Source organism: Lissotriton helveticus, chromosome 2_1 (genome assembly GCF_964261635.1).
Source record: "Lissotriton helveticus chromosome 2_1, aLisHel1.1, whole genome shotgun sequence".
NCBI classification, from domain to species: domain Eukaryota; kingdom Metazoa; phylum Chordata; class Amphibia; order Caudata; family Salamandridae; genus Lissotriton; species Lissotriton helveticus.
Window position 1 is genome coordinate 646807318 of NC_136059.1, and position 15590 is coordinate 646822907.

Here is a 15590-nt window from a genome sequence, read left to right on the forward strand (position 1 = left end):
GTCAAGGAGGTCCAGCAATTTATGGCCAAGTGACCCGGCTGGGCGCGCCCTGGCCAAGGCAGGCCCGTCAGTCGGGCGGGAGGGGAGGGTGGGGCAGAAGCCCAAGCCGGCGCACAGTGGGTCCTCAGAGGCCCACCGGCACCACAGTATGTCCGGGACACTGCAAAGGTGGCCGCGCCTCAAGCGCTATCCGTGTCCAGTAAGGACGCTCCCGGAGGCAGTCTCAAAGTCCCGGCCGGCATCGCCGTGTGTAATGCAGGCGTCAGCTTATCTTGTTTCGCTCCTCTCTCCTGCTGATTCTGTGACGGTTCTTTGCTGTCAGCACTACGCCGGTCGCTGGTAGGCCGGAAAGACGGGGCCTAAATTTTCGCCCTGTTCCGGGGCCGACACCACTAAACTGTTTGGCGACGGCAACTGGAAAGCCGCCCTCCCGGTCCCCCCACGGCGCCTCTTTTGCCCTTTCAGGGGCCAAGCCCCTATCTGCCTGTCACCTGGTGGGAGGAGGGGCCGCCAGGAGGGCGCCAGAGGCCGAGCAGGACCGTGCTCCGATCAGCTCACCAGGGCCGCCATTTTGCACGGTTCGGGCGTCTCAGCTGTCGGCCTTCGAAACGTCTATGTAGCGGGGATCGCAGTCCCCGAACACCACACCGGAGCCTTCACGGGGGTGACAGCTGCTCCGTCGGGCACTTTGGGAAGGTTTTGTCCGGGTCTGCAGGCTGTAGAGCAGTCATTTGCCGCGGGTTGGGAAGAGCTCGTTCAAGCTGCGGCCATTACTCACGGCCGCTTAGCCACGCACCCGTTGGGCCTTTTCGACGCCACGTGAGCCGACCGTCGATGGAAAGGAGCCCGTTTAAAAGGTGCCCACAATGCCACTCCAAGTTCCCACATACTGAATAACACTCAGTATGCAACAAGTGCCTTTCCCCAGACCATAGGGAAGAAACCTGCCCAGTCTGCGCCCAGTTTCGATCCCAAAAAAACCATACGAAACCGACGGGCTGCCCGGCAAGAAATGCAGCGACAGGCACCGGAACCGGACAATATCTTCGATGATGACCAGGATCTACAGGACGCCCCAGACTCTGACCTAGAAATCATCACCGTCGAGGATTACTCTGACTCCGACGACGAACTTCCGTCGGGGCAAATCGTGAGTACAACACCCCCGACACCATTATCCCGTTACCAAAGGCTCCGGTAGAGGCATCGCCAAAAGGCCTTAGCCAAGATCATAAAAAACTTTCGCCAGCCCCGCTGTCAAAACGCTTCTCATGCTGAAGGGAGTTCTAAAACACGCACCCACATTTTTAAGGATACAGCCAGGGCACGGGTAATCAATCCCAGGATAGAAAAAAGTATAGGCCAGCTCCTACAGACCCTACTTACATCAAGGGCCCGTTGCCACTAGACTCATTGGTGGTTGCCAACGCCCGAAAAAGAGCTAACTCTCAGACAACAGGGGAAGCACCTCCCCCTGACAGCGTCAAAAATTCTAGAGGCATCAGGCAAAAGGGTAGCTGCACAAGCTTCCAACTCATGGAGGATTGCTAATACGCAAGCCCTACTGGCTCGTTACGACAGGGCGCACTATGATCAGCTCGAGAGCCTTATGCAACACCTACCCGAGTCTTTTAAAGCACAAGCCAATCATCTCATCCAAGAGGGAAAGTTCATATCAAACGCCTCAATCAAATGTGCGCTTGACGCTGCAGACACCGCAGCTAGGTCAATTAATACCAGTGTCTTGCTACGCAGACATGCATGGCTGCGTATTTCCGGTTTTAAGAATGAGGTGCAGTCCACCATTCTTAACCAACCCGTCAATCAAGATTTTCTATTTGGCCCTGCTGTCGACACCATTTTGGACAAAATGAAAAAAGACACAGAAACCGCAAAATCTTTGGGTGCATTGCAATTTCTGCAACATAGGGGCTCCTTTTGACGCTCCTCATACCGAGCATATACCCAAGGGAATGCTTCACAAACATCTGCCTCATACAAAAGTAACACACAAGGTTCCTTCAACAAGAACACAACCAGGGGAGGTTACAGAGGTAACAGTAATAAGGGAAGAGGGCGTGGAGGCAATAACACCAGGGCCTCCACTGCCACAAAACAGTGACTTCATTACGCTGTCTCCAGACCACTTAACACCAGTCGGAGGCAGACTACAACAGTTCCTACCTGTCTGGCACGCAATTATCACGGACAGGTGGGTGAGAGAAATTATCCAGTCTGATTATTGCCTAGAACTTACTTCTACGCCACCAAACATACCACCCAAACATCGTCCTATGTCCACGGAACACATCACCCTGCTACAGCAAGAGGTGAAATGCATGCTGGAAAAGGGGGGCATAGAGCAAGTCCCTTTCCACCAACAAGGGACAGGAGTATACTCCCTATACTTACTTATTCCAAAGAAGGCCGGTTCCCTCAGACCAATATTGGACCTCAGACCCCTAAATCAATATATACTATCGGAGCACTTCCATATGATCACACTACAAGTGCTCCCATTGCTACAGCAAGGAGACTTCCTAGCAACACTGGACCACAAAGATGCATACTTTCACATACCCATCCATCCAGCCCACAGAAAATATCTCAGGTTCACAATAGAAGGTCACCACTGCCAATTCAAGGTTTTGCCCTTCGGGGTTACCACGGCTCCAAGAGTGTTTGCAAAATGCTTAGCGACAGTGGCAGCACATCTCAGAACGCAACACGTCCATGTGTACCCTTACCTGGACGATTGGCTCATACAAGCAAAATCGTACCAAGAATGTGCAGCACACACGTCACAAACAATCCAGTTACTACACAGCCTAGGCTTTTCAATCAACTACACAAAATCGCATTTGCAACCTTCCCACGTACAGCAATACCTGGGAGCCACCATAAACACCTCAGTGGCGAAGGCATATCCAAACTCAGCAAGGATAGCCAGTATGCAAATGCTCATTCGCAGATTTCTACCACAACACTCTCTCCCAGCTCGAGTCTTCATGCAGCTCATAGGCATGATGGCCTCCTGCATTTTCATTGTCCCCCATGCCAGACTTCAAATGCGTCCATTACAAGAATGCCTAGCACGGCAATGGAACCAGGCTCAAGGACAACTAAAAGACCTAGTGTTGGTGGACAGTCGCGCTCACAAATCTCTGCAGTGGTGGAATCCACTAAACCTGTTCCAAGAGCCGGTTCCACAACTAGTACTAACAGCGGACGCATCACTGACAGGCTGGGGAGCCCATCTCCTTCAATACACAGTACAAGGGCTCTGGACAACCAAACAGAAAAGGCTGCATATCAACCAACTAGAGTTGCTAGCGATATTCCTAGCCCTGAAAGCATTTCAGAAATACTTGTACAGCAAGACGGTGTTGATCCGGACAGACAACATGACCGCAATGTACTATATCCAGAAACAGGGAGGAACGCACTCTCCACAGCTATCCCATCTGGCACAAAGCATATGGAAGTGGGCAATTCCCAAAAACATCTTTCTCCTAGCGGAACACCTTCCAGGGAAGGACAATCAGATTGCCGACCTGCTCAGCAGGCACAGCCAACAACTATACGAATGGGAGATTCACCCCCAAGTTCTCCAGCCATTCTTCGAAGAGTGGGGTCACCCAGAGATAGACCTGTTTGCCACAAAAGAAAACTCCAAATGCCAGTCCTTTGCCGCCAGATTCCCACATCCATTGTCACAGGGCAATGCGATATGGATGAACTGGTCAGGCAGATTTGTGTACGCTTTTCCCCCAGCACCGCTGATCCCGCTGGTGGCACGCAAAGTGCGGCAACACTCACTCACGCTAATCCTAGTTGGTCCCACATGGGCGAGACAACCGTGGTACACAACGTTCCTAGAACTTTCAGTAGTTCCTCATCAAAGACAGTGCCTTGCACCCCGTCTTCTAACTCAGACCCATGGAGAAATAAGACACCCAATCAGATGAACCTAGCGATCTGGCTCCTGAGGTCTTAGAATTTCGATACCTTAACTTGCCCCCAGACTGCATGAACCTCATTAGGGACGCAAGACGACCAACCACACGGGCGTGCTATGCAGCTAAATGGAAGAGATTTGTTATTTACTGTAACAATAACCAAATCAACCCGTTAGACGCTTCCATACAAAACATTATATGTTACCTGCTGCATCTACAAAGATGTAACTTAGCATACTCTTCTATACGATTACACCTCGCTGCTATAGCAGCGTACCTTCAAAACAGGCAACACCTTTTACTGTTTAGAGTACCAGCAATCAAAGCCTTCATGGAGGGTCTAAAAAGGGTGCTCCCTCCAAGTCACACCCCTTCCCCTGTCTGGAATCTAAATATAGTGCTTACCAGACTAATGGGACCTCCTTTCGAACCTCTACACTCATGCGAACTACAATTCTTAACGTGGAAGGTCGCGTTCTTAGTTGCAATTACCTCACTCAGAAGAGTGAGCGAATTACAAGCACTAACAATTCAAGAACCTTTCATGCAGGTACAGGCCAACAGGGTGGTTCTTAGAACCAACCCTAAGTTCATGCCTAAGGTTGTATCCAATTTCCATATCAACCAATCAATAGAACTGCCAGTATTCTTTCAAAATCCACAGTCAGTAGCTGAGAGAGCCCTACACACGTTAGATGTGAAAAGAGCCCTACTTTATTACATAGACAGAACTAAACCATTTAGGAAGACAAAACAACTATTTGTTGCTTTTGCACCACAACACAAAGGAAATCCTATTTCAAAGTCAGGAATAGCCAGATAGATAGTTAAGTGCATTCAAATATGTTATCAAAAGGAAAAACGCACTTTAACAGTCCCCCCCAAGAGCACACTCTACAAGGAAAATGGGGGCATCCATGGCTTTCCTAGGAAACATTCCTCTTGAAGACATCTGTAAGGCAACCACATGGACCACCATACACACTTTCACAAAACACTACTGTGTAGACGTGCAAGCAAAACAGCAAGCTGCTGTAGGCCAGGCTGTCCTCAAAACTCTTTTTCAAACTGCTGCAGCTGGCACAGGTGCCCACCGCTAGAGGAGATACTGCTATACAGTCTATGCACAGATATGAATTCAGCAGCCCACATGCCTCGAACGGAATATGCTACTTACCAGTATGCATCTGTTCTTGGCATGTATGGCTGCTGACATTCATATCGCCCGTCCTCCTCCCCGGTGCCTGTCGCAGCGGCAGCATTATCTTTGGCATGGCCATCTCTTACTTTCCTTTCTCCATCTCTGCCACAATGGCGAAAAACAATCTGAGGATGGAGAACATGCCCATGCGCACTGTAGTCCAGGGGAGGAGTCACCTATCTCGTGATACTTCGAAGACTTCTCCAAGACAACAAAGTGCAATCATCCGGACCCAACACTAGGCGGCGATCTATACACAGATATGAATGTCAGCAGCCCTACATGCCAAGAACAGATGCATACTGGTAAGTAGCATATTCCTTTCAGTTTCAACTGAAAACCTTGATTTCTGTTTGGTTGATTATAACCGGCAAAAATCATTTGAAACCAGAAAGCCTAATCTTTTGTTGGTTTTTGCAGAGTTTCTAGAAGTTTGCGATCTATGTGTCCCATATATTATTGTTCCAAAGAACACAAGTCTTGCTGCTAATTTTTTATTCTGAAGGGTTTTAGCAACAGTGAAATAATATAATAAAAACGAAATACAAACAGTGAAGATAATTTTCTTGCCAGATGACAAACGGACAGGCTCTACAGAATCATATAACTGATTCTAACTGAATGGGACTGGAAAGGGAGTCTTTGCTTGCTATCTGAACTTATCCGTGCAGCTGGCCTTGAACAAGAATAGCAGGACTTCCTATTACTATTGAACATAATCTCTATTGTTAAAACAAGATACTTGGGTGTGAACCATCTAAAACTCAAAATAAGTTTTTTATTTTCTGCTGTTCTAGAATTCGTTTAGTGCTTAGAAGTAGTAGAATTGTTGGGTAGAATCGCTTTCTACATAAAATTGCAGTCATATTGGAGTACTTAGTTTTATTTACACTTTTAATGAAAGGTGCTACAACCATTTTATTTGTCATTATTGTTGTTACAATTCATATATATTAGGATTTTGATTGTAAAATCTTTAAAATAGATTCCTTGATTCTGAGTGTGTTATTATTAAAATAGGGTTTGGAGTTCCACTAACTATCTCTGTAACGTCTCAAGGGATTGGTTGGTATAAGAAACACATGTTCGAGGCATATGAGCTGCAGATCTTACACTGCATTAGATCACCACCTGGTGTTGGGCTCGAATGATTGCATGTTGTTGTCGTCTTGGAAGAAGTCTTTGTAGTCACGAGATAGGTGACTCCTCCCTTGGACGATAGTGCGCATGGGCTCCATCCTTATATTGTTTTTTTCTGCCACTGTGTTCGGATGAAACTTTTCCGTTCCGGTTCAAAATCTACTTTTCAAGTACTTCGACGAGAAAACATTTTCTTCAAATTTCAACTAACAACTTTCAATATCGATAAACATCGATTCGACTTCATCAGCTCGATTCCGGTCGTCGACGCGGGCCGTTGGGCCTTCCCAAGCCGTGAGGCCTACACCTCATGGAAAGGACGCCATTCAAAAGATGCCCTGAGTGTGGAGCAAAATTTCCACACAGTGACCATCACGAGGTCTGTAACCTGTGCTTATCGCCAGAACACGACGAATCCAGCTGCACAGCCTGTGCATCCTTTCGATCGAAAAAGACTATTCAAGATCGGAGGGCCCGTCGACGCGATATGCAGAGATCAGCTCCGGAACCGGTGGATATCTTTGACGAAGGTCCATACGTCCCAAAAGAAGATTCTGATGATCTCCAGATCGTATCCGAGGCAGATGACTCCGATGACTCCATACCTTCGGGTCAACGTGTGAGTACCACTGCCCCTACCCCAAACACCAAAATCGAAGGCAAAGGTCTGCATTCCGTCTGCGGGGCCCAGTCGAGACCGAAAAAACACTTCGAAAGCCTCGCTATCTGCATTCCGTCTGCGGGGCCCAGTCGAGACCGAAAAAACACTTTGAAAGCCTCGCTATCGAACCCGGCTCCAAAGAAAATAATGAAGCCCTTCTGGTAGCTCCATACCGAGCAAACTGCATGTGCCGATACCACCTGCTCCCTCAGCACCGAAACAAAAAAGACTCCGAGAGACAAAGCGGCTCCGAAAACAACAAAGCCTGTTTCCGATGCCCCGAAAACAGCTTCCACTCCGAAGCCAATACCCTCCATGCCGAAACAGACAAAGCCTGCTTCTGATGCATCTAAGTCCACGAAGCATGCTTCAGCTCCAAAAACAATATCTTCAGTGCCGAAATTTACGCCAAAGGACTCCACATCAGCTCCTAAGGCTAAAGACAAGCAACAAACAGGTTCGGAACCGAAAAAATCAGCGCCGAAGGCTGTGCCTCAAGAAGAGGAGCTTTTCCAACCAGATCCTTTACAAAAAAGGATCTACATTGATCCAAAAACAGGACATGTTTCCACTACACCGCACAGGAAGAGGAAGTCAGATACAGCACCTACACCTCCAGTACCTGTCAGGAAGAAGGATTCTGCCACATCTCCTATGTGCCCTTCTTCTTCTACTCTTCCTTTAAACATTGCACCTCCAAATTCTCCTCCTCATTCTCCACCACCGACACGTCCTCAGGATGTTGATGAGGATGAGTATAGCATGGGGCGAGGGAGAGACCCAGATGACCCTTTTACCTACCCAACAGGTTCACCAGACTGGGAGTATCCAAACCCACAAGATGTACCAGATATTCCTGACCCATATACATATCCATCTAAACCTTCTCCTCCAGAAGACAATATTGGGTTTGGACACTTAATTAATAGGGCTGCCATCTATCACAATGTCACCATGCATTCAGATGAGGCAGAGAAAGAATTTGTATTACACTTTTGAACACTCCCAAAATCTGTGCAAATACTGCCAATGATTAAAGGAGTCATTAAGCGTGCACCAGAAGTGTTTAAAGATCCTGTACGAGCTAGAATCATACACCCAAGGATATAGAAAAAGTACAGACCAGCTCCTGGAGACCCTGCCTACATTAAATGACAGCTACCCTTAGACTCCCTAGTACTTTCAAACGCTAGGAAAAAGCAAATTCCCAAACATCAGGCGAAGCACCACCTCCTGATAAAAAAATCAAAGATCATAGATGCTTCAGGGAAAAGAGTAGCTGCCCAAACTAGCAATACATGGTGGATCGCTAACACACAGGCCATACTTGCAAGATACGACAGGGCTCACTATGATCAGTTAGAGAAGCTCTTATAACATCTACCTGACCAATATAAGGCACAAGCAAATGACCTCAACCAAGAGGTTAAGCTTATATCAAATGCCTCTATTAAATGCGCACTTGATGTAGCAGCATCCAGAGCAATAAACACCAGTCTCCTCCTTAGACGTCACGTGGCTACGCATTTCAGGATTTAAGCAAGAAGAGCAAATTACTATCTTAAATCAACCATTCCACCACCAACAACAATTGTTTGGTCCAGTGGTAGACAGAGCACTTGAAAAAATAAAGAAAGACACTGCCACAGCTAAGTCAATGGGAGCTCTGCAGTCCACTCGAGCACGAGGCTCCTTTCATCGCTCCTTCAACAGAGGAGGCTCCAAACAAGTTGGAGCAGACAATTCAGCTTCCTTTAAGACAAATACACAAACATCCTCCAATAGAGGATGCTTCAGAGGAGGCTACAGAGGCAACAACAACAAGGGAAGAGGTTGAGGTAATAACAACAATCGAACCTCCTCCACCACTAAACAGTGACTTCCTTTAGCTCCCCCAACAGCATTCTACTCCTGTAGGGGGGAGATGAACACAGTTCCTACCTGTCTGGAATTCCATTACAACAGACAAGTGGGTAAGACAGCTTATCCAGTATGGTTACTCCCTAGAGCTTACAGCTACCCTTCCACATATACCACCCAGACAGCGTCCAATGTCCACAAAACATCGAACACTGCTCCAACAAGAGGTACTCTCATTGCTACAAAAAGACGCAATAGAGTTAGTTCCATTGCAACATCAAGGAACAGGGGTTTACTCACTCTATTTCCTAATACCCAAGAAGGACGGGACACTAAGACCAATTCTAGACCTAAGGCCTCTCAATGTGTATATACACTCAGATCATTTTTTTACATGATCAGTTTACAAAAAGTATTCCCACTGCTGCAAAAAGGCGATTTCCTCACCACACTGGACCTCAAAGACGCCTACTTCCACATTCCCATACATCCTTCTCACAGGAAGTATCTGAGATTTGTACTACAAGGACAACACTATCAGTTCAAAGTCCTTCCATTTGGGGGTCAAAACTGCACCACAAGTGTTTACAAAGTACCTAGCGGTAGTAGCAGTACATCTCAGAAGACAACATATCCACGTCTTCCCATACTTGGACGATTGGCTCATAATAGCCAAGTCAGTCAAGCAGTGTGTCCTACACACATCTCAAACAATTCACACACTGCACAACTTGGGGTTTACAATCCACTACACCAAGTCACATCTTCAGCCCTCTCATGTACATCAATACCTAGGGGCTAACATACACACCAATACAGCTCTAGCTTATCCCAGTTCAGCAAGGATATATAGCATTCAAGCCTTAGTCACAAAGTTTCAAAACCAACACTCTCTCCCAGTTAGAGTGTTAATGCAACTAATAGGCATGATGGCATCTTGCATTTTTATTGTCCCATATGCAAGACTGCAAATGGGCCCATTGCAGGAATGCCTAGCACATCAGTGGAATCAGGCTCAAGGACAACTTACAGACCTGGTGTTGGTGGACAGCCACACACATTGCTCTCTGCAGTGGTGGAACACCAAAAACTTGTCCAAAGGGCGGCCGTTCCTCGAACCTGTTCCACAAATAGTACTGACAACAGATGCATCCCTCACAGGATGGGGAGCCCATCTGCTCCACCATACAACTCAAGGATAATGGACTGCTCAACAAAAAGTGCTTCACATCAATCACCTAGAGCTGCTAGCAATATTCCTAGCACTGAAATCCTTCCAAGTACACGTACAGAACAAAGCTGTCTTGATCCGCACAGACAACAATGACAGTCATGTACTACATTAAAAAACACATTCCCTGCAACTGTCCTAACCCGCTCAGAACATTTGGAGATGGGCCATTCCACAAAACATATATCTGCTTGCAGAACACCTTCCAGGAGTTCACAATCAGATAGAAGATCTGTTAAGTCGACAGACACATCTGCAAGTTCTTCTACCATTCTTTCACAAGTGGGGTCATCCAGACATAGATTTGTTTGCCACACACGAAAACGCAAAATGCCCAACCTTCGCCGCCAGGTTTCCACACCGGCTGTCCAAGGCAAATGTGTAATGGATGAACTGGTTAGGCAGATTTGCGTACGCTTTTCCGCCAATACCACTAATACCACTTGTAGTATGCAAGCTGAGACAACAGTCTCTTAAACTCATCCTAGTAGCTCCCACATGGGCACGCCAACCGTGGTTCACCACACTGCTGGAACTCTCTCTAGTTCCACACCAAAGACTGTGTCTGACACCATCCATGCTAACGCAGAACCATGGAGACATCAGATATCCAGATCCAAGTCAACTGAATCTGGTGATCTGGCTCCTGAAGTCTTAGGGTTTGGTTACCTTAACCTGCCACCAGACAGAATGAATATCATTGCTATGCTGCAAAATGGAAGAGATGTGCCATTTACTGCACTAATAATCAAATTGATCCTCTAGATGCTCCCCTCCAGAATATCATCTGCTACCTTCTCCATCTAAAAAGATGTAATCTAGGATATTCATCTATACGTTTACATCTTGCAGCCATTGCAGCATATCTACAAAACAGACCACATGTGTTATTTAGAGTACCTGCAATCAAATTTTTTATGGAAGGATTAAAAAGAATCATTCCTCCCAGGTTACCACCCTCTCTAGTGTTGAACCTATACATTGTACTTACAAGGCTCATGGGGCCCCTTTTGAACCTTTACATAAGTGTGAACTGCAATTTCTCACATGAAAAACAGCTTTCCTTATTGCTATTAGCTCTCTTAGGAGAGTTAGTGAAATTCAAGCTTTCACTATACAAGAACTATTTTTACAATTACACTATAACAAAGGGGTTCTACGTACTAACCCTACATTCCTTCCTATAGTAATTACTCCTTTTCATCTAAATCAATCAGTAGAGTTGCCAATGTTTTTTCAAAACCCAGACTCTGTAGGAGAAATAGCTCTACACACACTAGATGTAAAAAGAGCTGTTCTCTATTACATTGATAGGACCAAATCCTTTCATAAAACAAAACATCTGTTTGTAGCTTTCTCTCCACCACATAAAGGCAACCCCATTTCTAAAGCAGGAATTGCAAGGTGGATTGTAAAATGTATACAGATATGCTATCACAAAGCAAAACATACATTAACAGTTCCTCCTAGAGCGCATTCCACACGCAAACTAGGAGCCTCCATGGCTTTCTTATGAACATTCCCCTAGAAGACATCTGCAAGGCAGCAACATGGTGTACAACACACACCTTCACTAAACACTATTGTGTTGATGTGCAAGCTAAGCAGCAAGCTGCAGTAGGCCAAGCTGTCCTCAAAACTCTCTTTCAAACTAGTGCAACAGATACAGGTGACCACCGCTATGGGAGACACTGCTGTACAATCAATGCACAGTGTAAGATCTGCAGCTTGTATGCCTCGATTGGAAAATGCTACTTACCAGTATGTATCTGTTCTTGGCATGTAGAGCTGCAGATTCTTACACGCCCTCCCCAATTCTATCTTAATTAGATATACACGCATAGACATCCCTTCTTTATTTCTACTAACTCCCATCATTTCCCATCATGGCGAAAAACAATCTAAGGATGGAGCTAATGCCCATGCGCACTATCGTCCAAGGGAGGAGTCACGTATCTCATGACTACAACGTTTTCTTCCAAGACTACAACAACATGCAATCATCAGAGCCCAACACCAGGTGGCGATCTAATGCACAGTGTAAGAATCTGCAGCTCTTCATGCCAAGAACAGATGCATACCGGTAAGTAGCATTTTCCTTCACTCACATATTGCTTTGATTGTTGTGGAGTGGTTGCAGTCCAGCTGGTTTTCTGTCTCGAGTTGGCACATTGAATCCTTAGTGACAGAGGGTCTAGAAAACCTAAATTTGAGTTTAGAGCAATCCAGAAAAAGTATCAGAGGATTCCTCATTGGGATGTTTTAAAGGTATCCGAGTTACAACACAATTTATGGGGCTGTTGACCGCTGGCAAACAGCGTTCGCACCAGTTGTGGAAGTTAGAGGCCTTTGCAAGGGTCTGGTTTAAAGACACCCTGGTCTTTTTGAGGATGTGGGCCTCACAGGCAGTGTGCGGGCCAGCGGAGACATTAGTGTTCTAACTCCTTCCTCCCCTGCTACAATGGCTAATACACTGTTTTAGTTTGCTCTTAGTGGCAAATGCCCAACCAGCGGGAACTGGATTCAGTTTTCCTACCGGGTTGGCAATCCATCCTGTCTGCCAGATGAGTCTTACAGATTGTTCAAAATGGCTATGCCCTGCCTTTATTTTCTCCCCAGCCACTATTCCTCGTACACCAGAACTGATTTTGGACAACCATCTGTCCATCCTATAACAGAAAGTGCGTCTGCTGCTTTCCAGAGGTGTCATTGAGAGGGTCCGGGGTTTCAGAAGAGGCGTGGGCTATTGCTTTCACTGTTTCCTCATCCTCTCCAACTTTCAGCGGAATTAAGTGTGGCTGGACTCGTTCTTCCCCTCTCCTTGTGGACTTTATACTTTTGGTCTGTTCAGTAGCGCCCTGAGGAAGGTGGTACCATATTTTGGTCTTGCACCGAAATGCGCATTGGTGCCACTACAACCTGAATGTGAACTAGAAGAGCACACTGTATTTGTCATTGCAAAATAATCTTGAAATGAATAAAATTGCCCAGTTTAATCGAACAGAAAATCTTTATATCATTAGAAACAAAATCATTGAAGAGCATTAAATGATACATTTATTAATTGATGTTGTATATAAAAGTATGGCCTAGTTCCACTTTTGTACTGTTTTTAATGGTCTGTAATGTGAATGGGTGAGAATGATTGAAGAATGACTGGCACAATTTTGAATGTGGATATAACGTTTTAGCACAAGTGGAATCTTGGCTGGCGTGTGAAATATTATATATTTGTTCTATGTATTTTGTCTTATTTGGTTTGTGAAGTCTATATTCACGTTAAATATGTATATGATCTGTGGAAGGCTTTACAATAGAGTTGAATTATGTTTAAGAAATCGGTCTAAAATCCAACATTGATACCCACATCAAAACTAGTGATTATGCCTACTTTCAGTTTAAACTGAAATTACTAAAGTATCCTGGAATAATCATCACATAAACTGTGAAGTCAGTTACCAACACTAACCTGAAAATAGTCTGTGATCACATAACAAGACCTTCAGCTTTTTTGAGGTTTTAGATTTCATGGTCCGAGCTGGGATAAATACAATCGTGAACATCAGCACATTTTTCAAAATGTTAATTTTCTTTCAAAATGTCACCCTTCTTTGTAAAATCTTTTTTTAAATGATATATACGTAATAGAAAATGTAACGAAAGACTTCATTCGGTATCTGGGAAAAAAGTCTAATTTGGAATTCCTCTATGACAAATGGTGCCTTGGATTTCCGCAACTTAATAAACTCCATTAATAATTCATATGTATATGTTGTTAAACTCAGCAGCAACTAAGAAACTCAACAACAGTTCTTTGAAACATCTATGTTATTCTCTTGTTAAGATCATCCTCATACTTAATGGTTATTGCGTTTTGATGTTCTCTTAACACATTTACGCGTGGGGCTCATCAATAATGGGAACGAAAAGACCAGGAACTGTGAACGGAGAAGTTGTAGGATCAATGGTGTTTATTGAATATGTTTAGCTATTTCATCTTTTTGTGCAAAAGTTATTATATAGCTTACTGAATTACTAAGCTACAATGAAAAAGTGTACTAGTGGCCAAAAAAGGTGTGTTACACAAGGATAAGTGGGGTGGCACTAAAAACATATGATATGCGCCCACTAATCAGCAGTGGGTAATCCATATTGTGCAGTGGTATGAACTGAAATTGTATGCATCTTTGGTAATTTGAGTTCATTGACACCTGGGCTCCAAAGCTTATGCACCAAGTGTTAATAGACTGGGAAATACTTAAGGGGTTAATACTTAAGGGGTTATGATGAAAATGTCCACAGCTTCCACTTTAATCTGAATATTTTGTTACTATTAACCATCTTGGCATCAAGTTTGATTCTATACTTTACAGACATTAGTACAAAGATAACATTTCTTAGATGTTACTTCAGAGGAATATGCAATTTAAACAAGTTCATGTGGTCATCTTTAGAAAGCATTGAGTATTTAAATGTCCAAGTGAGTTTAGGACTTTGGCCTATATGGTTAATGATTAATTGCTCAAATTGGTAATATTAGTTGTCAGTTGACAAAAAACAAGCAGACCATAAATAGGTTATTAATTAATCTCAAGTATATCAAAGTTAATTTTGTTTTGCCTGTAACTTCAGAAACTGAAGCTAATGCCAATTTAAATTTTAATGTCACATTTGTATTGGTCTCAACAGGATTGTCTTATTTGCTTTTCCTACTGTTTTGTATAGTTCGACAAGCAGGCACTTTCCTTGTGAGGCCATCTGATAATACTCCTGGTGACTACTCCTTGTACTTCAGAACCACAACAAACATTCAAAGGTTTAAAATATGTCCTACACCAAACAATCAGTTCATGATGGGAGGCAGATACTACAAAAGGTAATTAGTGATTAGTTCTGTATTAAACAACTGCAACTAAAATCTAAAAATGTATTTTATTATTAACATAATATTGCAATTAACTTGACAGGCTTTTTCAAAATCTCATGAAATCTCATAAAAAGAAAATTCTATTTAATATATTTTCACAGTTTGAATCCGATTGAATAAGGGTACTGTCTCTGTTTCATTGCTTTATTAATGACATAATACCTAGGTTACTGTCTGTACACAATGCTTTGTCTTGTGTTTGTTATGGCAGGCAGCGACTTGGATTGATTTATTTTGACTTTTTAGATAGCATTTCATATCATTTATAAATCTGTACAGTTTGAAATAAAAGTCGATGATTGTGGAGTAGTTTAATAGTCTGTTGGTGATCCCTGTTTGATGCTTCTAAATCACTACCACCAATTCTGTTTTATATCCAACTCTTTTCAACAGAGGATGAATGTAATACTTTATTGGTGACTCTTCATCATTAAAGCAATTATAATTGTGATGGAAGGAATGTTTGAATTAATCTCAACCACTTGTGATCACTTTTGCTTTATTTCAGTTCATGTCATGTTAGTTTGTGCTGGACCCATTTTCTTTGGAGTGAAGTTGATTTGCATATAGCTGCCCTCTGCCTAAAGTGGTAAACTGGGCGAAAAACAAAC

General features: G+C 44.1%; 1 protein-coding gene across 2 annotated transcripts in view; it reads left to right on the forward strand.

The window, feature by feature from the left end:
• The window catches only part of RASA1 (RAS p21 protein activator 1), a 1157575-nt gene that overhangs the window by 225478 nt on the left and 916507 nt on the right, over nt 1-15590 (forward strand). For both annotated transcript variants that reach the window (XM_078675333.1, XM_078675334.1), the window contains exon 8: nt 14778-14928. In XM_078675333.1, the coding sequence (XP_078531459.1) occupies nt 14778-14928 (151 nt within the window). The remainder of the gene's footprint in view (nt 1-14777; nt 14929-15590) is intronic.